At 47.9% G+C, this 23,724-nt stretch overlaps 1 protein-coding gene across 2 annotated transcripts in view; it reads left to right on the forward strand.

Annotated features, from left to right (window-relative positions):
* The first annotated feature begins 633 nt into the window (after positions 1 to 633).
* adam15 (ADAM metallopeptidase domain 15) overlaps positions 634 to 23,724 on the forward strand; it is a 26,953-nt gene continuing 3,862 nt past the window's right edge. The window contains exons 1-21 of one of the 2 annotated variants that reach the window (XM_005941052.3): positions 634 to 1,259; positions 2,942 to 3,033; positions 10,394 to 10,470; positions 10,949 to 11,027; positions 11,117 to 11,193; positions 12,616 to 12,871; positions 13,465 to 13,530; positions 14,567 to 14,638; positions 14,724 to 14,893; positions 14,970 to 15,054; positions 15,226 to 15,374; positions 16,355 to 16,532; positions 16,683 to 16,775; positions 16,862 to 17,057; positions 17,469 to 17,577; positions 17,822 to 18,017; positions 18,347 to 18,424; positions 19,248 to 19,359; positions 19,447 to 19,600; positions 21,893 to 22,001; positions 22,698 to 22,766. In XM_005941052.3, coding sequence (XP_005941114.1) covers positions 1,109 to 1,259; positions 2,942 to 3,033; positions 10,394 to 10,470; positions 10,949 to 11,027; positions 11,117 to 11,193; positions 12,616 to 12,871; positions 13,465 to 13,530; positions 14,567 to 14,638; positions 14,724 to 14,893; positions 14,970 to 15,054; positions 15,226 to 15,374; positions 16,355 to 16,532; positions 16,683 to 16,775; positions 16,862 to 17,057; positions 17,469 to 17,577; positions 17,822 to 18,017; positions 18,347 to 18,424; positions 19,248 to 19,359; positions 19,447 to 19,600; positions 21,893 to 22,001; positions 22,698 to 22,766 — 2,568 coding nt within the window. In that variant the 5' untranslated portion in view covers positions 634 to 1,108. The remainder of the gene's footprint in view (positions 1,260 to 2,941; positions 3,034 to 10,393; positions 10,471 to 10,948; positions 11,028 to 11,116; positions 11,194 to 12,615; positions 12,872 to 13,464; positions 13,531 to 14,566; positions 14,639 to 14,723; positions 14,894 to 14,969; positions 15,055 to 15,225; positions 15,375 to 16,354; positions 16,533 to 16,682; positions 16,776 to 16,861; positions 17,058 to 17,468; positions 17,578 to 17,821; positions 18,018 to 18,346; positions 18,425 to 19,247; positions 19,360 to 19,446; positions 19,601 to 21,892; positions 22,002 to 22,697; positions 22,767 to 23,724) is intronic. The other variant, XM_005941053.3, reaches the window with a different exon arrangement.

A 23,724-nucleotide genomic window follows, 5' to 3' on the forward strand; every position in this document is an offset into this window, starting at 1 on the left:
CCACTCCTGCTTTACAGGTGAAAATAGAGCAACAGGACCGCTGAGTCTTTGATGTTATTTATTTTCTGCTGTGTTTTACTTGCATCTATTTGAAAGAGTGAGTGTAAAAATGTAGAATTGGGCTGAAAGATCTATCATTTTATAAACTATTCAGGTTGTAAATCGTGTTTTTAAAAAGTAACTAAGTAACTAAGTGATTAATTACTTTTGAAAATAAGTAATCAGTAAAGTAACGGGATTACTTTTTCGGGAAGTATTTTATTTTTTATTTTATTTTATCTTGCTCATTAAAAAGGTAAAAAAAATTAAAAATAATTTTCATTATTTCAATTATTTAATCTGAATCTGTTTATTTAAAAAAAGCAATAAATAAAAGTACAAACCCAGCACTTTTCCAGTTAATGCTAAATCATTTTCTCTCCAATTTTGGCACAAAAATGCAGGAAAAAAACGAATATTGTGAATTTAATAAATTTGAATGTTAAGCATTTGATAAGAAATACTACAATTTCCTCATCAAAAGCTAAATCGTTTATAAAACAGCTAGCATTTTCTAGTAATTATAATAATAATCTTTAAAATAGCTGCAACACGTACATAAAGATTTACGCTGTTTTATTTTGAAGGGTCTCTCGCTGTGTTTCCTGTCTCCTCGGCCAGCCTGCTGACGTCACCGTCGGTCCCAGTATAAACGCGGACGGTCCGGAGCGCTATGTTAATGAGCAGCTTCAGGCCTCCAAACACGGGTGAACCCAGCTGTCCGGAAACAAACGGCCTGAGCCGGAGGAGCTGGCGGGGTCCTCCCGGGACTGGCGCTCAGTCTGGGACTGTATGACACGTTTGGCTGGAGCTGCGCAGATAACGGTCCGAGCCAGAGCCGTGATTTCCCGCTACTTTACCGACAGTAACGGACACTCCCCCGCCCGGGGTTCGGGACAGCACACGCCGCTTTGTGTGGGCGTTACATGGAAAAGAAGCGCCATGGAGTTTCAGCGGAGCCTCTCCCAGAGCTCGGACACGGTGAGGTAACGGGAGCGGGACGGGGTTGCCTCACACACACACATCAGACAGCAGCAACCTGTTGCTGGTTGCCGGTGACGCAGAGAGGATGAGCGGGACTACCGGACTGTTGCTGCTACTGCTCAGCGGCCGTGCTGCGTTCATCGTCTGCCGGTCCCTGAACGCACCCCAGGATGTGGGGAGTCTGCCTCGGGATGAACAGACGGACGGTACCGACAGTCTGACAGCCACGGTGACAGGTAACGATAACCGACTGATGGGGCCGACCGTCATTCAGGAATACACCCGGAGCTTAAAAAGTAACCATGTAATTCATCCAAAAATCACTGAATCTGGTCTTCTCAACCTATTTTTATTGAAAATAAAACAAAAAAATAAAGGAGCCTCTTTACATTTAATTAGAAATGTGTAAACAATAATCAGAGAAAGAATCATAAAGCTGAACATACTGTATCTCTACTTAAATTAACTTGGTAATATGAAAATTTTAAAATTATAATGAACATGTCCAAAACCCAAGAAGTCTGGGTAAAAAGAAAAATCACTGGGATTAAAATAAAAACATTAATTTAATTTTCAAAAATATTTTTAAATTTTATTTATTTATGTATGAAGTAGTTACTTAATCAAAGAACAGGAAACAATGAATGTAGCTGTGATAAGTAATATAATATAACTATACTGAGACTAGTCCTGGTTATGTGCAAAGTCGTCCTCCAAAATGTCAATTTTTACATCAGGAAAAACCAAAATTAGAGGTTTAAAAAATAATTAAATAAAAGAGAACAAATGTGCCCTACAGCCAGAAAATGTAGGAGAAATATTTCATTAAAAACATTTAATCAAGGATTGTTTCAGTTTTCAGCCTGTTCGTGTGTATTATTGTGTTTATAAATATGTTTCTGTGGGGACCAGTGTGAGTTTTTAACCTGGGGAGTGAGGTCCTCGTGGGGCGTGAGGTCCTCGTGGGGCGTGAGGTCCTCGTGGGGCGTGAGGTGATGGTGGTGGTGCCAGTTCTCCGCAGCTGGATTAACCCTTTGTCTGGATTAAACTGATGACCATTTGGATCGATCTAGGATTTCTTGGTGTTGTTGCCATTGTTGCCATAACAACACATCTTGAAGGCGGACCTACATGGAAGCACTTTTGTTGAGTTTTGGAAGATTGCGTGACAGACTCAAACCTGTGACCACGCCACTATGGCAGCCGAGGAAAGGCTGCTATGTGGCTTCTAATGTTGAATAATTCTGTCTGACTTTATTTTGTCACATAGAGGTTTATAATTCTGTAAATTACATTAAACTCCAGATGTTCCAGAATCACGTCCATCACGATTATGTACGCGTCTACAATTAAGATTGCTTAATTAAGCGTCACCCAATAGTGTCCCTGCTCGTATAAGGTGGAGACATTTGTGCTGAAGAATGGCAAAAACGCACAATCACTCTTATCTGTGATCACTGTGGATCTGCTACTTTTCACAAGTCTGGGCTAACTTTAAAAAAAGAAAGTAACTGATTATATAATTACATAAATTTAAAGTTAAAAATAAATGTGAAAAATAGTTGCATCCTCATGACATCACAGAGAACAGTGTAAGCTAATGAGGGCGCTTTTAAAGATAGCAATACGAACGGGTGTAACCTTTGACCTCTTTCTAATTTAATACCTGGCATGTTGCCGTGGTAGCTAATTGGACTGCCTCTCTGTAACCTGCGTGAACACGACAGAGCGTCCAGACGGCGGACGGCCTCTGATTGGCTGTCAGACAGCACACACTTGGTTCTCAGATCAATTGTTAATAATTAGCAAGTATAAAACTGCCATAGAAACAACATGATCGTGTAGCCTCTGTCTGGAACCCCGTGTTCCCAGTTCTCCCAGTAGCTTGCTGGAGTTCACCGTCTGTCTTTGTTCTCAGGTGTGGACAGACGCCAACGCCCACTGCTGGCAAAAACTCGCCCATTCGTTCTGGTGGACGGGCAGAGACGGAGCCTCGAGGAAGCTTTCCGGGTAGGATGAAAATGTCATTTCGAGGTGGTGCTGCTGTTTGGGTGGAGTATCTGTGTTGGTGCAGTGGTCCTGAGCTCAGTCTGGTTTCCAGCTGGAACTGGATATTCGGGATGGGTGGGAAACACATTCAAACACACACTTCCCTTCCCTATTTGAGAAAACAAAGCTGATTTAACCCGCCCATCTGTTATCGCGGTTACCTGATGCGAGTATTTTGGGCACGACATGAAGGGCGTGAAGCTCTGCCTCCACAAACTGCATGTACGGCAGCGTTATGAGGACAGACAGCTGAAAACACAAGAGGAGGAGATTTTAAATCATGTTTTTCACTTTTTCAATATTCACCAGTCCTCATTTGTAATATTTTTTTCTGTTGTCAAACATCAAATCATGAAGTCTTTGTGTTGCCCGGCACTAGATTATCTCCAGCAGACGTGGCCGGGCTGTGGGGGTGGAAGTGTCAGCACAGATTGTGTGTTTCCACACTGACGTTACTTGGACAGGTTACAGGGTCCTTCCTGCACACAGAAATCATCTGCACAAACACAACATGTTGTTCTTCAGGTGATGATACAACACAAATGAGATCCTTCAGCTAGGCTAATGCTGCCTGATTGCCTTTCTCTGTGCGTGGACTTACATGTGCAGTCCTCCCACAGAGATCCACTCTGAGCCAAAAAAATGATATTTGCACGTTTTTGAATGTTACTGTCCTTCTGAGAGGCCGATGCTGTCCACAGTCAGTTTCCACAGAGACAATCTGAGGTGAGCATTGTCCAAGTCCACCATCGTGGACTTCAGCCAGCGACCGTAGACCTTCCTGCTAATCGTAGGTTCAGACCAGAATCTGCACTAAGCTCACTGAGACTGAAGTCCACTGTGGAGGGCGTGGAGTGCATCAGCAGGCCACGAGACTCCTCTGAGAAACAGCTGATTGCAGTAATCATTGAAGACTCTGGAGAAGTCTCCATTTATGGAGGACACGCTACATGTTAGCCAGGCTTTGTTTGACTGCGTCTTCATCCAGCGAGTGTGGGAGCAGTGGGCAAAGTCGTGACTCTTGCTTGGACTGTGTCTGTGTTTGATGGATACACTGACGCGCTGCACACGCGTCTGAGATGCTGTTGGATGATTCATGTTAGCTAACAGTCGCAGGTGTTTGTGAGGAGGCTGTTTCTTTGTGGTGTAGTTTGTAAAGAAGGTATCGTTTACAGTGACTGTGAGAAAAGCGTGTGTAGCTTTATTGGTAATGCTGGATAAAGTTCGTTTGACCTGAACGGAAACCCTCAAACTTGAGCGCTCCACAAAGACTGACGGCAGAGCTGCGGAGTTTATTCTGCAGACGAGCAGCAGGAATCGGCGGCTTTACCTTCTCTGTCTCAGTTTCAGTCCAACTTCTGAGACGTTGTGACTGTTTGAGAGAGGAAGGAAGCCGCAGCGTTGATGGTTTTCACCAGAAGCTTCCTGTAGGCACGCTGAGACCTGACTGCAGGAGGGAAGAAGGGGAAGTTGGGGAAAGAGCGTTGTTAGAGGATGGACACTTCCTGCGCTGCTGAGAGAAGCTCTGAAATCATTTCCTGTAGAAACCCCCACCCATCCCAACCCCACCCAACCAGGAGCGAACGTGGAGTTTAGGAAGAGAGAGTAGGAGAGCGGGGCTGAAGGACCCCAGACCATCAGCTCTGACCAGCAAAACCATCACCGGTGGTGCTCTGCCCATAGCTCCCCATGGCAACAGTCTTAAGTTGCTTCGTGCTGCAAGCTGACGACCTTACAGCTGTGATCTCCAGTGATCAGATGGTCCCATATAAACTGCATATGGTGATGGTGGGGAGGAAGAACTTCCATTTAACATGGCTCAGGGTCACCTCATCCATCCGTTCACAAAGTAGCCACAGACCGTTCCCACCCGGCTCCCCCACCGTCAGCCTTCCTCTGAGGGAGGATCTTTTCAGCAGATGTTGCAACATCGTGGATGTCGTGTAACGCGAGCTGTGGCTCGGAGAACATCAAACACCGGTGGGATCAGTCCTGCTTTCCTTCACGCGAGCCGTTCTTGGGCTTTCACAGAACTGGAACAAAGTTCAACTCTGGCCTTCTTGTTTGTGTTTGGCTGTCGTTGGCGGCGCCTGACGTCGTGCTTCTACTGTGTCTTCCTGACACGCGACGTAAACCAGGCCTCAGCTCTCTCCCTGTTGTTGCTGTTTCACTCCTCCTTGTTTTTTGGCCTTTCTTCCTGCTCTGTTGTGGTCGGCAGCTCTCGGCCTCGCCCAGAGTTTCTGCAGCTCTGACATCATCTGGAGGCCGGGCGAGAGACATGACCTCACTGCATGGAGAGCGAGTTTTAGGGGCGAAGAGGGAGAAACCTGTCAAGAAGGGAGGGTGGTAACAGATGGTGAGAGAGGCTGAAAAACACAGCGAGGGGAGGATGAGGTTATAATTAGGTTTGTGGAGCAGAAATGTACTTTCAATAAAAACCTTAGAAACAATCACAACAGTGAAAGAAAAAAGTGATGCAATGAACTTTTCCTGAAGTATTAAAACACATGTATGTGCTCAGACACACGAGGAGGGCTGATTATCAGCAGGCTGAGAGGGCGGGCACAGCTGTACGTGTCACCGGGCCGCGTTTCAGGAGTTTGCAGGCCTCCCCTTAAATGCCCTGTAAGTTAGTCTGTAGGAACATCATCATTGCAGTGTGTGGAAATGAGGCTACATATAGCATATATTCAGGTGACTGCCTCTCGCTTATGTCTGCAGATAGCAAGACGTCAGGTTTCTTAAGCAAGAGGACCAGAGCTGTCCCACCGGAGTGTCCGACGGGGTCCAGTCCATTCATTAATGTTTCCATATTTTCAGTGAATTGCACTGCTGTTATATGAAGAACTCCGTGATCTCTGACTGTTATGTTCCTTTGTGTAACTCGCACTTGTTTCTGGCTGAAAGCTCGGAGTGAGTCAAGCTGATGGAGGAGTGATGTTGAGGGCAGACTGAGCGTGGCTCAAAGTGCTGAATGAGCTGAAGGTGAGCGGCTGAGCCGACAGGCGACGGTGAATCTAAGCACGGGAGAATCCAATTAGCATCGAGGGGGGAAAAAAACACAGAGCAAATTTAGCAAAACCAATCACAAAGGTCTTAGTGTCTCAGCGACGCCCAACGACCTGGCAGAGGAGAAGCGAGCCGAGGTCGATGACCTGCAGGGGACGACCTTGTGAACCTCAGCTGTGCAGGCTGATGGGAGTTCAAACATGAGAGAAGGAAGTGGAAGCACGATAGCTTCAACTCACAAATGCAGAGAGACTGCAGGACACAAAGGGAACCAAGTGAGACAAGGAGACGCATCCAGGACCAAAATCACAGAAATTCCATTCAATTTTATTTATACAGCACCAAATCACAACAACTGTCGCCTCAAGGCGCTTTATACTGTAAGGTCGACCCTACAATAATACATACAGAGAAAACCCAACAATCATATGACCCCCTATGAGCAGCACTTTGGCGACAGTGGGAAGGAAAAACTCCCTTTTAACAGGAAGAAACCTCCGGCAGAACCAGGCTCAGGGAGGGGCGGGGCCATCTGCTGTGATTGGTTGGGGTGAGAGAAGGAAGACAGGATAAAGACATGCTGTGGAAGAGAGACAGAGGTTAATAACAGATATGATTCAATGCAGAGAGGTCTGTTAACACATAGTGAGTGAAGAAGAAACACCCAGTGCATCATGGGAATCCCCGGCAGCCTACGTCTATTGCAGCATAACTAAGGGAGGATTCAGGGTCACCTGGTCCAGCCCTAACTATATGCTTTAGCAAAAAGGAAAGTTTGAAGCCTAATCTTGAAAGTAGAGATAGTGTCTGTCTCCTGAATCCAAACTGGAAGCTGGTTCCACAGAAGAGGGGCCTGAAAACTGAAGGCTCTGCCTCCCATTCTACTTTTAAATACTCTAGGAACAACAAGTAGGCCTGCAGAGCGAGAGCGAAGTGCTCTAATAGGGTGATATGGTACTACAAGGTCATTAAGATAAGATGGGGCCTGATTATTTAAGACCTTGTATGTGAGGAGCAGGATTTTGAATTCTGGATTTAACAGGAAGCCAAAACAGGAGAAATCTGCTCTCTTTCTAGTCCCTGTCAGGACTCTTGCTGCAGCATTTTGGATCAGCTGAAGGCTTTTCAGGGAGTTTTTAGGACTTCCTGATAATAATGAAGTGTCCAGTTTTATTGTTTGCAGTACTTAATCATAGTTCTTAAATCTATGATTATTAAACGATTCGCCAATAAGAAAGTCGTTTATTTCAGATCAAAATCAGGATTTTCCAGCCGGGTGGAGCTCCTGAACCACAGCACTGTGGAGTTTCTGATTTGGCTTAAAAAGCAGAGTTCCTGCAGTGGAGCTAATTACGTTTTGTGTTTCACTCTGATTTGATTAGCGATGAATTAAGCCGACTCAAAAATGACCCAGCAGCGACGCCGCCGCCGCCGTTCTCCGCCCAGAGTTTGTCTCTGCAGTTCTAAATACGTCAGTCTATGAACCATCTTACATCTATAATGCATTTGTTGCTTTAATAATTCTTGTTCTTCAGATTAAGAGCTGCAATAACACGCTCGCCATTTTTAGTAACATGAACAGTAACATCTGTTCCAGCTGCTTCGTCTGCTTTCAGGGAATTATTTGGACCGTTTGGAGAAAAAAAATGCACACGAGAGCAACTCGAGTCACGCCTGTTTCTTTTAGCGGTGAAAGAAAATCTTTGTACATCAGCTGCGTGCTCTAGAAATGAACCTAAAGGGGGCGCTGTCATGCTCGTCTGGAGGAACCAATCAGAGGTCTGAACAGCTGCATGTTTCCAGCTCGCAGAGTTTAGTGTGTCGCTGATTCAGTTTCGCTGCCTCTCAGAGTCGGACCCTCCCAGCTGCAACGATCATGACTCAGCCAACACACACACACACACACACACACACACACACACACACACACATCCTGCTGCACAATAATCTGACCCCACCACAGTACAAAGTTCAGAGAGGGTGGGGGAAACAAGCACGCCTCAGAGGGGAATTCTGTTCACTTTTAAAGGAGAACTTCACCCAAAATCTCCCGTTCAAACCCTGCAGGACTGCAGCCCATGATGTGAGGAATACGTGTTGTTGTTTAGTATCACCACTAAAAAGAAAGATCCGAACGGAGCGAGGGCGGTCCAGGCCACATGTTAGTCCAGCTTTCCAGAAAAACAGAACTGAAGGTTATTAATCATCGAGTGGGAGGAGAGCAGAGATGCTCACGCTGACTATTCATGAGTCAGCTGTGAGTTGTAAAGCTGCTTTTTTGTGTAACAAAATGAAAGATGTTCAAAGTTTGACTGTGTGCTGTGAGACCAGAGCTGTGTGAAGGTCCCACAGTTCCCCCAGTGTGACGTGATATGATCCAGAAATCAATATAACCCCAGATTATATTAAGAACTGCACATTTCCACGATCGCAGCGCGGCAGCGGCCTGGAGCGGCTCCGTGCTGCGTTCAGGAACCGTAAATGCACCTGGGACAGGAAAGAGAGCAGAGCTGTGTCTGCAGCTTTAAACAAACACTTCTGCTGCCACCTCTGCATTGGACTCGCTGTGGGTGGGGCTACAGGCAGCCCCGCCCACACACAGTGATGGGGAACCAGGTGAGGCAAAGATCAGGCGTTACTCTGGGCTAGCCGGTGATTCTACCTGGAGAGAGAGAACGGAGGAGTCCATGTGGAAATTCAAAGAAGAGCTTCACAGTCGTGCTGAGGAAACGCGAACACGACCATCCAGATGTTCATTTAGTTTAAAGACGGCAAAAAGTTCTGTGGTTTACTGATTTGTTTGATTTGCTTTCGAACAGGACATGTTCTGTATTGAGTATGATATAGATCAGCGGTCCCCACCCTTTGTTGCCCCACGGACGGTTTAATGTCAGGCAGTATTTTCACGGACCGGCCTTTAAGATGTCGCGGATAAATAAACGCAAAGTAAAATGACACGACCGAGACAAAAACGGTGGTAAATATAATAACGAACCGGAATTCACTGTGTAAGTGTGTAACTTTATTAGCAGCGTCCTCCTGAAATGCCACGACAACAATGAGAGTGACATGCTCCTCTCTGCCCCTTAATGCTCTCAGGTCGCTATGGTAACGTGTAAATATCCCTTTCAAAATAAGACACGCAACTACAATGCGGGAAAAGACCCAGGGAAACCGAGTTAATGATAAAAACCCTGAAAACCATAAATTTCACACCCGAGCCTCAGCTCTCGTGGCCCGGCACCCAACGACTCACGGACCAGTCCGGGGCCCGGGGGTTGGGGACCGCTGATATGACACAAGAAAGAGCTCAGGTAAACTTGGGATACACCATGAACTTCGTCCCGGCCGTGCTTGCCGGGACGATGTTTTAACAAAGGAAACTGAAATCCCGTTTTGCATTGCAGTGAGAAAAGTGTAGAAGCCCAGTGCACAACATCTGGCTGATGTCAGAAACATGTGGATGGAGGGGATTTCAAAGCATGTGTCAGGTGGCTCTAACAGGACGTCCAGCTCTAGCTCCGACCCCGACACAGCGGGGCCCGATTCAGTCGCTGAGCCTCGGTGCGCAGCAAAGGTTTATGAGGAAAAGCAGGGCGTCATCAGCCACAGGAACGGCCACGTGGCTGCTCCCCATGACGGGGGTTTCACAGGAACACTGCTGCTACACCCAGTAACACACACTCCTACACTTCCTCCAGAGCTGAGAGGAGAAAGCCGCTGGACAGGAAGTGCCTGCACTACAGAGAGAAGCTCCATTAAGACAGGAAGGTGTATTGATTAGATGGCGGATGTACTCTGCACCGCCACATCCTAAAGGAGCAGAAGAAAGGAAGTCACCGGAATGAAGTAAAAATGGTGGAAGCGGAACAATGAGAGTGGGAGTGGGCTCGCTGAATTATGAGAGTTGGTGCTTTTAATTCAGGGTATGAAATGATGATGATGATGATGAAGTTGAGCAGTAAGTGCGTTTAATAATAAAAATCCAGATGATGATTGGTTCAGGCACACATAGGCCCTCTGTGGTACCTGGAAAAGTTCAGACAGCTGTTAGAGCTGCAGGTGACTGGATATAGAGCAATGAGGAAGCTCCGCCCCTCCACAGCTCTGTTAGTTTCTGTTATCTTAGCCAATCATTTATGCCCCTGTTGTTTACCTCCACAGGTGCCCTCAGCAGTAATTTGAATGTGCAAATCCGTCTCGTTAGCCTCGGGTATTTGTGCCCTTTGGACGCGCTCCATCCTGTTCTTTTCTTTCCTCCAGAGTTTAATCGGCTCATTAAATGAAGGAACTGTTCTTCCTGTGTTCCCAGGATGGCCACCCTGACAGGCTGCAGTGTGGGCTGGAGGTGGGAGGAAGACTCTTCCTGCTGGAGCTGGAGAAGAACCAGTGAGTCTGAGCGGCGTGACATTAAACACCACATGTACAGAACCTCCTGTGACGTTAATCTGAGCTGATATAAATAAAGATGTCGCAGCCGTCACTGCGGATTGTGTCGGATTGAGGAGACATTTTTAATTTTATCGCTGCTGTTTGATTCTGAATTCTTTCTCAGTCGTCGTCGTCGTCGCGTACACTCGCCGTTTCTGACTCGATCACTTCCTGTTGACGTTAGTTTACAGCTGATATGTGGGGGATAGTCAGACTTTATTCTGAGCCCCTCCCAACTATCAGCTGGTGTTTGGTGTTGTAATATTTAACTGTTTTGGGAAGCTGTGCTCTGACACCAGCCTGGCACATCGCAGGTTGTTTGAGAGGCCGTAACGCGAGGGCGCGTCGCATCACTCGTTTGAATGTGATTCTGTTAATGCTGCTGTTTGATTCTCGCCGTCTCTCACACACTTTGATCTTTGTCGTGTCTCTTTAGCGACCTGCTGCCCAAACCGCCAAACGTCTTCTACTACCTCCCCAACGGTACCGGAGTGTCTGTAATGGCCAACCCTGTGGTGAGTCAGCGAACGCACCGCAGCCGTCAGACCTTCCCCGTGGAGTCGTCCAGCTGTGACAGATGCTGTTGTGTTTATGTCGCCTGCAGACTCACTGTTATTACCACGGCAGCGTCAGAGGATTCCCCCAGTCCAGAGTGGCTCTGAGCACCTGCTCGGGACTCCGGTCAGTACCCGCCCCCAACAGGAAGGACAACCTTTCAGGCCCATCACAGCGCCTCTCGCTCTCAGCTGGAGGCTTATTTGTGGTTCAGAGTTTCTAAAAGTCGAGCGTTCGGCCCTTCTTCCGTGAATCCTCGGCTTGGTTTCAGGACACAGACGTCCTCTGCTTTCAACTTTAGCTTTGAAACTTTCCTCTTTGGGCTCGATCAGGTGATCCTGAATCCTCCTTTCCTCTGAAAAACTAAGAGCAAGATACAACAAACTAAAGCTGAGAGAAGATAAACCTTTACATGCCACAGAGAGTGGAGGAGAAAGCCCCACTGCATCCTGGGACGTCTGCAGGAGAGTTCAGGGTCACCTGTTCTGAGTTTAAGGTGGAGACAGCTGTTAGAGGTTCCTGTACGTATTAAATACAGACACTATAAAAATACAGTAATTTCAGTGTGAGAGAGGAAGGAAGAAGAAAAGAGTTTCTGTGCTTAAACGCTCGAACGGACGTGAAGCCTGACAAACGGAGACGCACGGTTCAGGAGGAAGTCGTCGTGTTTAGACAGCGCTGGTTTCCAAACGCTCATCCTGTTCTGCAAAAACAGAAGCTGCAGATTTCTGCTGACGGGTCGAAGCTGAGTGTCAGGCAGGCGGCTGCTCTCTGAAATATGAATATTTATCGCTGACAGCTGTCTGTGTTTAGACTGACAGATGTTCACGTTCAGTCGGTGGGATTCACTGCTGCGTCACGTCAAAAACCAAAAACATGTCAGAAAGCTCCTTAAACCTAAAAACCTCCAATCCGCTCAGTCCAGGACTCGATGTTTCAGGTCTTTGTGTTTAAGGCAGTGTTCTTGGCAGAAAACCCGAGTGAAGCGTCAGCGTTCCAGAGCCGGCCGAACTGATCCGGATCAACGGCCTCTGACCTGACACAGAAAACGTTCGAGCTGCAGGACGATTATCAGGTTTATTTATCAGCACGTGAAGAGAGAGGGTCCGGCCCCGAGAGTAATCGCTGAGCTCAGATTATACACAAGCTGTATTAACCTTTATTCATCAGGTTGGATTACTGAGAACGTAAAAACAAAGATTTTCTGTGCAGCTCAGCGAGCTCTGTGGTGGTTTCCTGCAGCCTGTAGGTCGCCGTGAAAAGAACCGAGTCTGGTTTGTGAAATGAATCGCGAATTTATTTTCTAACTGCACAAAAAAAACGGAGTCATCATTTCCCTCGAAATGATTTCATAACTGCACGCCCATCCTACTTCCTGTGACGTCAGCATCATGATAACAAATCAATAAAAACCAGTTTTATTCTGTTTTTTATTGTTATGTGATAGAAATATTTAGAGTGGAGCTCTGAGGTCAAAGGTAAACACTCCTGTGTGTGTGCTTAGAAATATGAATAGGACCCCTGTTAATCAGCTGCTTCCTCCTGCAGTGGCATCGTCGCCCTGAACGCCACCCTGAGCTTTGAGCTGCAGCCACAGGAAGAGCACCACCATCACCACCACCAGGCGAGGGAGGAAGAGGAGGAGGAGGGTGCAGGAGGGGAGAGTGGAGGAGGAGGTGATGATGATGAAGGAGGAGTCCACCTGCTGTTCTCCACCACCCCCCTGGAGGATGACGCTGCAGGAGGCTGTGGAGTGTCGCACACCGCCGTCCCCCCCATCCACAGCTCCACACACACACACAGGGTGAGACAGGCCGCCATGTTTTTATAGAGAGCTGAGTTATAGTCTGCACAGTCAGGAAGTGCTTACAAGGAATGTGTTACAGGTGTTTGCAAAGGTAAGGCTTAGGGCCCCCAGGAGGTCAGATCTGGAGAGGCTCTGGCCCACAGTCGGTGACAGGAGCCACGCCCCCACGGACATGGAGGGTGAAGTGACGCAGTGCTGTGCTCACAGATCTCACACGCCTGAAACAATCCGCGTGTTTAAGCGTTCCAGTATTTCACCTGCAGTCAAACAGGAAGTGAAGCCGTTCCTCTCCCCAGACTTTGTTCAACAAAGCAGGAATTTTAAAGAGTTTTAAGATGTTAGATGACGTGTTAAAGTCAGATCAGCAGTTCCTGTTTTATGTGAGTAAAACTCGCCTCACAGAGAAGGCGACTCTCTTTAAGGTGAGCGAGTCTGGAGGCTTCAAACTGTAGGTCAGCCCTCGTGCAGCAGCTGTTGACGGGGTCGTTAAACTGCAGAAGTTTGATAAACTACAAATACGTCAGACTTTTACTCCCATTTGACCTCTGACCTGACCTCTGACCTGACCTCTGTGTGTGTTCTGTCTGCAGACGAAGAGAGACATCCTGTCTGAGACCAAATACATCGAACTGGTGCTGGTGGCCGATCACCAGGAGGTCAGTGTGTGTGTGTGTGTGTGTGTGCGTGTGTGTGCGTGTGTGTGTGCGTGTGTGTGCGTGTGTGTGCATGTATTTGAGACGGTCTGTCGGTGTGTCTCTTAGGCTACGTTCACACTGCAGGTCTTAAAGCTCCTTCTGATTTTTTTGTCTGGTTGTTCACACTGCAAATAAAATGTGACTGCAAACGCGCTCCAGTGTGAACGGTTCACGGCCCTCAAAGCGGCCCGCATGCGCAAAAGAAGCCGTCACACACAACGGGCTCTGTTTGCGGAAGGAAAAATGGCGGCTACAGAGCTAGCAGGTGTTGTTGCAGCAGTCTATCGATTTCTGCAGAGTCGTAACCGACAGAATTTTGACAAATTAATTAGAGAAAGAAGGACACTGAGAAAAAAGGGCCCGTGCTTTAACAATGGCCGCCATGCTTTCTCGTTTGTCTCCGGCGCTGATAATCGGCGCCTGTCTTGTGTCGGTGACGTAAAAAGACGGATTTAATGCGACATGACCATCAAACAGCAGTCGCTTTCTACAACATCAGATATGTATCGGATTCAGCACCACATGACAGTGACCCAGGTCGGATTTGAAAATATCGGATTTGTGCCGTTCACGCTGTCACACCATGATCCGATATGAGAAAAGTCGGATTTGATGCGCTTTCGCCTGCAGTGTGAACGTAGCCTTAGTTACCTCTTCAAAGCGGGATTTCACAGGTTTGTCTGATGGGACCCGGCTCAATGCAGCAGAGCGGTGACCTCTGACCTGCAAAGGTCATGTGATTTGACAATTAACATGGCCTGGCGTTTGGAGCAGAGAGGAGGGGCGTGCTGCAGCGAGCCAAACAAATGTCTTTTATAGAGTTTCAGCTGTTTGGGGTTTTTAACCCGCAGTAGCGCGTTCTCGACACAAGATGGCAGCAGTTTGTTTCACCCTGAAATGTGCCGACTGATTCTTTGTCGTTTGCTGCATTTGATTTGCAGTTTAACATGTTGGTTGTTCCATCCTGATGTGACTAAAGCTGCAGTCTGCTCCACAGTTTCTGAATTACCAGAAGAACAATAACACCATCATCTACCGCATGCTGGACGTGGCCAACCAGGTGGACTGGGTGAGATCTCTGACTTCCTGTCACAGCCGGCCTCTGTAACGCTGCAGCAGCAGCGCACCTGAACCGCCTCTTCTTTCTGTTTCAGTTCTACCGTCCCCTGAACGTCCGCGTGGCGCTCACGGGTTTGGAGATCTGGAGCGACCGCGACAAGATCCGTGTGGAGAAGAGCCCGACCGACACCCTAAGCAACTTCCTGGAGTGGAGGACCAGAGACCTGCTGCCACGCCTTCGCCATGACAACGCCCAGCTCGTCATGTAGGAGCACTTACCAAAATAAAAGTCTCGCAGCGCTCCTGGTTCGGGTCGTCACGTGTTCGTTTCTTCTTCACAGGGGCGGGTCCTTTGACGGCACCACAGTGGGGATGGCGTCTCAGTCATCCATGTGCTCCAGAGACAGGTCGGGCGGCGTCAACGTGGTGAGTCGGCCTTCGCGTCGAGCTCCGTTTACTTCCTGTGTCACTGATTTATTGATTCGTTTACATTTTTAGCCAAACAAGATTTTAGTGTAAAACATTTTGATCTTTTTACACTTTACTGACAAAATACTTGGCTCCATAAAAACGAAGCGATTTCTCTCTTCCTGTCAGGATCACCTGGTCAGTGTTCTGGGCGTGGCTTCAACTGTTGCTCACGAGCTGGGTCACAACCTCGGGATGAGCCACGACACCGCGGAGCGCCACTGCTCCTGCCAGAACGAGCCGCGGCTCGGGGGCTGCATCATGGAGCCCTCAACCGGGTCAGCATCAGACCAGAACCCCCAACCCCGCTGAGACTCATCGCTCGAGTCCGGCTTCTCTCTTTACTCTGTGCTTTAACTGCTTTACATCTCTGAAGTCTTAAAGGTCTCGTCTCAGCAGGAGCACAGCTGCTTTTAGTCGTTCCCCCTTTTCCCAAAGAATGTGCTCTTAATGTCTCGCCCGGTCAAATAAAGTTAAATAAGGTTGTTGAATTTTCTATTCATTTTCAAGAAGTACCTCTTATTACGCCCTCGGACCCGTCAGGTCAGAGTTCGCACTTCAGGCTGAAAACAAAGGTGAACCGTGACCTTAGCTCCGGTGCTGGATCGTGTTTCCTGTTCGATCAGCTCAGTCTGTCGTGTAAAAACCCGATAAAGCCTAAATGAAATTATCCACAGAGACCAAAGCGTTTGGTTTTTGCATCAGGCTGTAAATATGCTGTGAAGTCGGACTTCTTAGGCTCCGTCCACATGAACACGGGTATTTTTGAAAACACAGATTTTCCGTTTTTGTTTCTTTGTTTCTAAACGGAGGGACGGTAACTGTGTGTAAATGTAAGCAGGACAAAACTGCAGATAGTCGGATTAACAGCCATCGTATTTTATCTCTATCCGCCATTGTAGAAATAATCTGATGTAAACAACAACGTGGCGCAGCGCCACATCAAACAAGGCGCACAGCTTTGACGTTGCGTGACTAACTCTCAGTTTTCCTCGTCCACACGTAAACGCAAAAACTGAGTTTTTGAAAATCTGCACCCTGGCAGGAGTTTTAAAGAATCTCAGTTATCAGTGATCAAAAACGCCGTTTGCGTGTGACGCAGCCTTAATGTGTCTGTTGTTTACTGGCTCTCTGCTGGAGCCTCAAGTGGCCATTAGAGGAGCCGCAGGTTCAGTTTCGGTGTCATTTTTCAGTCCTGAGGCTTTCCTGGTTTGTTTCTAGCCGTGTAATACCGTTGTCCTGTGACCTCTGACCTCAGGTTCATGCCGGGTCAGCTATTCAGCAGCTGCAGCGCTGCAGATCTGTCCGTCAGCCTGCTGCACGGCGGCGGTATGTGTCTGTTCAACGTGCCACAGCCGGAGCACCTGCTGGGAGGACCTCGCTGTGGAAACCTCTACGTGGAGAAGGGAGAGGAGTGTGACTGCGGCCTGCTGGAGGTACTCGCCTGTTCACCTGCTTCTGCAGCACGTTTGCTTCAGTTTCAGTCACAGTTACTCTTCGTCACTCCTAGCAGTGATGAAGGTCACACACGTTACTTTGGTTTGTTCTCCTTCTTGATGATGTGCTGCTGTGCTCTGATTGGTCAGGAGTGTGAGGACCCCTGCTGTAACGCCTCCACCTGTAAGCTGGTTCCTGGAGCTCAGTGCTCATCTGATGGTATCTGCTGCCAGGACTGTAAGGTCAGGCTGACGTCGATGCCCACAAATATAAAAACAATGTTTCCTGCAGTATTTTCATCTAACTCCTCCTCTTCCTCCTCCATCAGCTGCGAGCGGCGGGTTCGGTGTGTCGTGAGCCTCTCGGGGAATGTGACCTCCCTGAGTACTGCACAGGCTCCTCCCCCTACTGCCCCCCCAATGTATTTCTGCAGAACGGGGAACCCTGTGAGGAGGGCGCCTCCTACTGCTATGGAGGAGTCTGCGCCAGCATGCACAGCCAGTGCCAGACGCTGTGGGGACCCAGTAAGACTCCAGTCTGTACCTGTCCCTCATTTCCTGTCCTGTGCTGGATGTTTATATTAAACATGGAGGAAATGATCACTGTGAGCCACAAATGAGGACTTAAAGCTGTGTGAGGACGACACAGCTGAGAATGAGCAGATAGATTTAAACCGAGTCTAAATCTCCTATCAATCACAATTTATCACAGCTTATTTGAGCCTAAATCTGATTGCACCTCACGTACCAGCGACCTGGAGTGAGTTTGACCCGCACAGTGAACAACACTGAAGCCAACAAAGCTTAAACCAGTTTGCACTGAGCCAGCTCCTGTTTGAAGCCTGGTTTCTGTTGTACTCTGACTAAACTTTGGCTGTTTTGGTTTAAACCAGTTTAAAACGTGCATTTGTGACTGGTTTTTATTTCTGTCTTCAGATGCCACCAGCGCTCCCGCCGTCTGTTTCTCGTCTGTGAACAAAAAGGGAAACAAATATGGAAACTGTGGTCAGCTGACCAACGGCTCCTACATCCCCTGCAGGAACTCGTGAGTCCACAGGGGCACTGTCATGGTCACTGCTGCGTTACTGTACTGCAGGCCTACAAATCCCATCATGCCCGTGTGTGTGTGTGTGTGAGTGTGTGTGTGTGTGTGTGAGTGTGTGTGTGTGTGTGTGTGTAATCATATCTCTTTTTGGAGACCAAAAATTGGACGTTTGCTATGCTTATGGGAACCAAAATTCCAGCTTTTCCCGCACTTCACTTCCTGTCACGTTTGCTTGCCGATGCAGGGACGTTCACTGCGGCAGGATCCAGTGTCAGGGTGGGAGGGACCGCCCCCTGCTGGGCACCAACGCAGAGATCCTCACCACCAGGGTCCACTTCAACAACAGCGACCTGGTCTGCAGAGGCACCTTCTTCCACCTGGGTGACGACGTGTCCGACCCCGCCACCGTGGCCCACGGCACCGCATGCGGCCGCGGCAAGGTCAGACAGCGCCTCCTACAGGCTGGGGGACAGTTTGTATTTGAATTAATTCTCTTTAGTTGCAGTGATTTTAATTATGCAACAACAAAAAAGGATTAAAAGCAAAGCGTCTGTGTAGGTTCACAGTCTTCCAGGTCACGGTTAACAAAGCAGCTGGGAAAGAAAAATAAAGTTTCAAAGAAACTTTAGTCCAGTGGCTTTTTTCTCCAAGCTCCTTAAATAAAACCGAATGTTCCACTGAAGTTCCAAATATTCCGAGTTTTGTAAGATTTTTGTGAGAATTTCTTGAAACAAACTTTTGTAGAAGTGTGATTTTGTTGCTGTTTCAGGCCTGTTTGAACCAGAAGTGTCAGGATGTGTCAGTGTTCGGTGTGGACGAGTGTCGCAGGAAATGCAACGGCCACGGGGTGAGTCACGTTTAAAAATGTGTGAGGTATACGTTGGCACAAAGACAGAGGTTTCCACCATAATTTCACATGAGACCAAATAAACTCATCAGTGTTTACTGAGGTCATGATTTATGTGCTGAGGAGTCGCCCCCTGCTGGTCATGAGAAAGACGTACTGCCTTGCACTTTGGGAGGATCCTTCAGATTAAAGCAAAAGAACAACAACCTCAGAAACTCTGTAATTCTAAACACAATCTTATAATTCTGAGTCGATGCGTCGGCCGTACAGACAAGAACAGGGAGACGCCACCGCCAGAGACGGTTAGGAGCAGCGATGGGCAGTAACGCGTAATCGAATTATTTTTTTCAAGTAACACGTAAACTAAGGGATTACTATTGCAAAAAAGTAATTAGATTACTGTTACTTTCACATAAGCACGCTGCGTTACTAAACTGATTTATGTTTGTGAGAGTGTCTCGTGGCAGCAGACGTGTGCAGATCAACGATGGATAATATGGTATTTACCTCCAAAGTCCCATAAAAGAAGGAGTCCCATTGTTAGCATAAACTCAGCCACCTACAACATTTCCACCTCGCCACCATCCTAGTGGTGAACACCCCCCATCGCATGAAAAACTCCACCAACAAGGTCCAGAAACTTGGCTCCAGATGAGACCGTAGTGTCCTTCGATGAGCTCTGTTTCCTTGCACACCTCCAGCTGAGGCGGTGGAGGCAGAAGCAGCAGTTAGACCTCCGCCTGCTACCACAGACTGTAGCTACAACCGGGTCCCTGCTGTTCTTGGTGACAGTGTGAGTCTGTTTTGTGTGTTTGTGTTGCAGGTGTGTAACAGCAACAGGAACTGTCACTGCGAGGTGGGCTGGGCTCCGCCCGACTGCAGGTACTCGGGTCACGGCGGCAGCGTGGACAGCGGCCCGGCTCGAGCGCCTCGAGGTGCTTCGCTCTGAGCAACCATCCAAAAATGAGACGATCCTCGTCTTCTCCGCAGCGCCCGTTAATCCTTCGTGTTTTTGCGTTCAGAATCGGATCCAGTACGAGTCGCCCTGCTTGTCATCTTCCTCTTCATCCTGCCGGTGGTCCTCCTCTTCCTCGCTCTTCGTTTCCCTGGTTTCCGTCAGCGTCTCTTCTGCCTGGGACCGAACAGCCCATTTCATAAAGCTCGACAGCACAACCGGTAACCCTGTGTGTGTGTCTGTGTGTGTGTCTGTGTGTGTGTGTGTGTGTGTGTGTGCTGTGGTGTCTGTGTGTGTGTGTGTGTGTGTGTGTGTTAGGGCTGGGTATCGTCACTGATTTCTAGAATCGATTCAATTCCGATTCACAAGGTCCCGAATCGATTCCATCCACGATTCATTTGAATCTGGGAAATTTTGACAGTCAGAAATATTATAATTCAGATCAGTACATTTACATATTTTTGTATCTATAAAAAGGAAGCTGACACTTTCGCAGACTTTATCAAAGGTGTGAGCATCACAGCAGAGGCCTTTGTGTCAAAGTAGCTGAAGATAAAACACAGAAAAACATGAAGGTGATTTTCCTGGCCTGGGATTTTATAAAAATATTCTGCAGTAGATCAAAAACGAAAGAAAACCATTAATCAACATATGAACATCACCTCTGAGTTACAGCGGTTTTATTAGAGACACGGCGTTTTGCATTTTGCATAATTTTAAAAAGTTTAAATTTGTTCAGTATTGAACGGCAGAAATGAGGTTTTCTTTTCGGAAGTAAGTAAAAGGAAAAAAACATCGGCCGACAGCCTGTAAGACAACGGTAGACTGGTGCTAACAAGCGCAAAGAGAGAGAGGGAGAGAGAGCTGTGCATCCTGGTGGAAGCAAAACAGTAAAAGTCAGAGTGAGTCCATGATGATGTTCATGTGAAGCGTAGTTTGGATCTTCTTTTGCTGCTGGTTCGGTCAATATTGTTTGGAGAGACATCAAACTAACAACTTTAGAATCGGCTCATAAAGGGCGTGAACACAAGCGCGGACCCGCCGACACATCAGAGTCAGCGAGCTGTCGGCTTCCAGCCCCGACCGTGAGAAAGTCACATCTCACTGATTCTGATCCGCGGGTCGCGCTGTGTGTTTAAGTCTTTGTGCAGAATCCGTGTTCCTGCTCTCATTTACTGTTTTAGCTGTTTGGTGGTTGTTGAAATTTTGTGAGTTTCACCTGAGATTCTGGCATTTCGGGCAAAATAAATTTATATTAAAAAATCGATTCAGGATTTTAATGAATCGATTTTACGTTATCCAAGCCAGAATCGATTTTAATCGTATGAATCGATTATAAAAACCCAGCCCTAGTGTGCTGTGTGTGTGTGTGTGTGTGTGTGTGTGTGTGTGTGTGTGTGTGTGTGTGTGTGTGTGTGTGTGTGTGTGTGTGTGTGTGTGTGTGTGTGTGTTCATGTGGTGAGTGCGCATGTGTGTGTGTGTGACTGATGAAGATCAGTTAAACCAGTGCAGTCTTCCTTATGTGAAACAGTTAGCTTCATCTCAGTTGTACCGCCTCTCTCCACCTCCAGCCTGGTTCTGATGTGCTCTTTCTTACCCATGATGCAGTGTGGCTGACTGTGAGATGTGGGGTTTGGAGGTAACGCCCGCCCACGTCTCCAGGTACTGCTGGACCTGCAGGGTCCTGCACTGTGCTCTGTCCCGTTAGAGTCAGAGAGGTGATGAAGCGCTGGGCCGATGGATGCTGATAAAGTGTCTCTGCTGTCGTTGACATGCTCGCCCGCTTCCTTCACCTCACTGACTGTCTGCTCTCACCTGTGGATCAGAACCAGGTCAGGACTTAAAGCTGTGCGGGTCCACGTCTCCTCCTGCAGAAACTAAACAAAGTCAGAGTTTGAGGCTCCTTCAAGCACGTCTCAGGACGCGCTTTCCTGGCGCAGCTTTAAGTCTTACCTGGATCCTTCCCACCTGACTCCTCACAATCAGCAAACTGAGCAGCAGGGCCTCGTAATGTTTGTTCTACTGATGATTTATAGATCTAAAAAACGAAAGTTGTGCTGTTAAATTTGGCCAAAATCACCTTCATTAAAACAAACACCCAATGAAACGTCTGGTTGTCTATGATGCTGCACAGCTGGAGCTGCTCAGTAAACAGACTTTTTAAATGAAACTTCTCATATATGGGAAAGCCTGCGTAAACACAGAGCTTTGATTTTCACAGCCAGGAATCAAACAGAAAGCAGAGTGATGGTGTAGTGTCCAGCCTGTAGAGCGGCTCAGGTGATTAAACACATGTAAAAACCCCGAGCTCCTCGTGTCCACCCTCCACAAACCTGCAGCAGCTTGAACTGGTGCGGCCGGTGTTGTGTTTGTGGCCTGTAGGTGCGGTGACTTTAGATCAGCTGTTCTGAAACATACAAACTGTAATAAAATAAGAGCATCACAGAGATTCTGAGGACGAGTCCACACCTGAGCTGCCCGTGTCTCTTTGATTTACTCACCTTCTCGTCCAGGACTCCGGCGATGGAGCGAGTGGACGGCAGGAACGGAGAGCAGGTCCGACCTCTCAGATACCACCTGAACCCTCAGACGGACATCCCGCTGACCCCGCCCCAAAAAGAGGTAACCAGAGTAACCGCACAGACACGCCGACACTGACTGTTTGCAGCTGGAGTGGTGCAGCACGCCATGGCAGACCGCCTGAGCGAGCATTAAGGGAATTAAGATGTGTGTGGAGAGCGAATTTTGTATTTTTGAAATCGGCCTTTTTAATAGTAAAGATTTGGTTTTGTTGATTTTCTGTGAGTGAGGTCTACCACTCGTGGTTTGGGGTTTTTCTTTATTTTAATCCACGAACACCTCCTACGTTTCCTTTAAAACGCACCCAGTTCTTCTAAACCTCATCCTGCTAAATATTCGACTCTTTCAAAGGCATCGCCCTTAATCTCTTGAAAAGGTTTCTTGTAAGCTCCCAAAATATGTTTCCATATTTCTCTTCTTGTATCGAATGACATCACAGACGGTGTTACTTTGAGCATATATGACTGTGTGCGCTGTGGCGCCGCTTCCTTCGCCCTGCTCCGTTCTGAGTAAACTTCCTGTCTGCAGTGAGTAAAATTAATACTGAGACTCGAGCAGAAGCGGGCGAGGCTTCGCAGAAACATGAAGTGAAACGTTGCCGACGGCTCAGAGGAAGTGGCACGCTCCAGCACCTTTTTCCTCTTCTGTCTGACATTAACACACCTGCCCGTTTGGCCTCTGACCTCTGAGTCTGTCAGCTGTCACTCTGCTTCTGCTTCCTGTTTCCTCTCCAATCAGGTTCATGACAGACCTGCTCCTCCCACTAAGCCACTCCCCCCAGACCCTGCTCTAAAACCTCCACCGCAGGTAACCGCTCCCCTCTAGGTGTGTGCGTGTTCAGGTGTCCTGAGTGTGTCTGCGTGTCGTCGTGATGCATGATGTGTGTGAGTCGTGTCGTCTTAGTCGTAGCGAATCATTCGTGCAGATTTATGTGTTCAGTGGAAAAGCAGGAAAAGTTCAGCATTTTAAAAGATCCTCAGATTCTCTGCGTCCCCGAGACCTCAGAAATAAAATCAGCTGAGGTCGTCTAACGTGTCGCTCCGGGCGGGACTCTGTAAGAGACGGCATCAGTGAACACAACGAGCAGCAGCGACAGGAAGCACCGGCTACGTGAGGAGAGTGAGGCGTGCTGGTGCGTGTGGACTCGTCTACTTTTCCTTAAACATGACACTAATTGAGCAGCCGGAGGATGGCGGTCAGCTGCATTTCCAAACAGCAAAGGCTTGAGAAGGCGCTCTTCATGCCCGGTTTCAGGCCCTCACACACCTGCACAGGTAGATGTGTTGGCTCGATGAGGTGTTCAGCTGAAGTGGATCCTGGACAAACCAAACGCGCTGCAATCTGCTGCTGCTTCTCCCTCCTTTCCTGCAGCAGCGAAAGCTTCCCAGCAGAAGTGCAGCCAAACACGGCGTGTTGTTTTTTGAGGAGTCGATCAATAACTCTCCAGGACTGCGAACGACTTCAGTGTTTGTTTGCTAGCACCAAAGTGTTTTGGGTGTGAGCCGCCACAAATGCCACATAATTAGGAGCACGTTATTAATTTTCATAGCTGAAGTACAGAAGCCGACTTCGTCAGCTCAGGTGGATGCTCACCTGCAGAGCAGCCTTAACGAGGAATTTTGAGGATTCCCTAAAATGTTGAACTCTTCCTCGCTGACTCAGCTCGGCCTCGTCTCCACCTCCAAACACTGACTCGATGTTCTTCTGACTTTTTATTTCTGCTGCTTCAGTTGGTCAAACAGCGACCGGCCCCCCCCACCAAGCC

This window comes from Haplochromis burtoni, unplaced genomic scaffold, assembly GCF_018398535.1.
Source record: "Haplochromis burtoni strain Fernald_Lab_line unplaced genomic scaffold, NCSU_Asbu1 Contig_295, whole genome shotgun sequence".
Taxonomy (NCBI): domain Eukaryota; kingdom Metazoa; phylum Chordata; class Actinopteri; order Cichliformes; family Cichlidae; genus Haplochromis; species Haplochromis burtoni.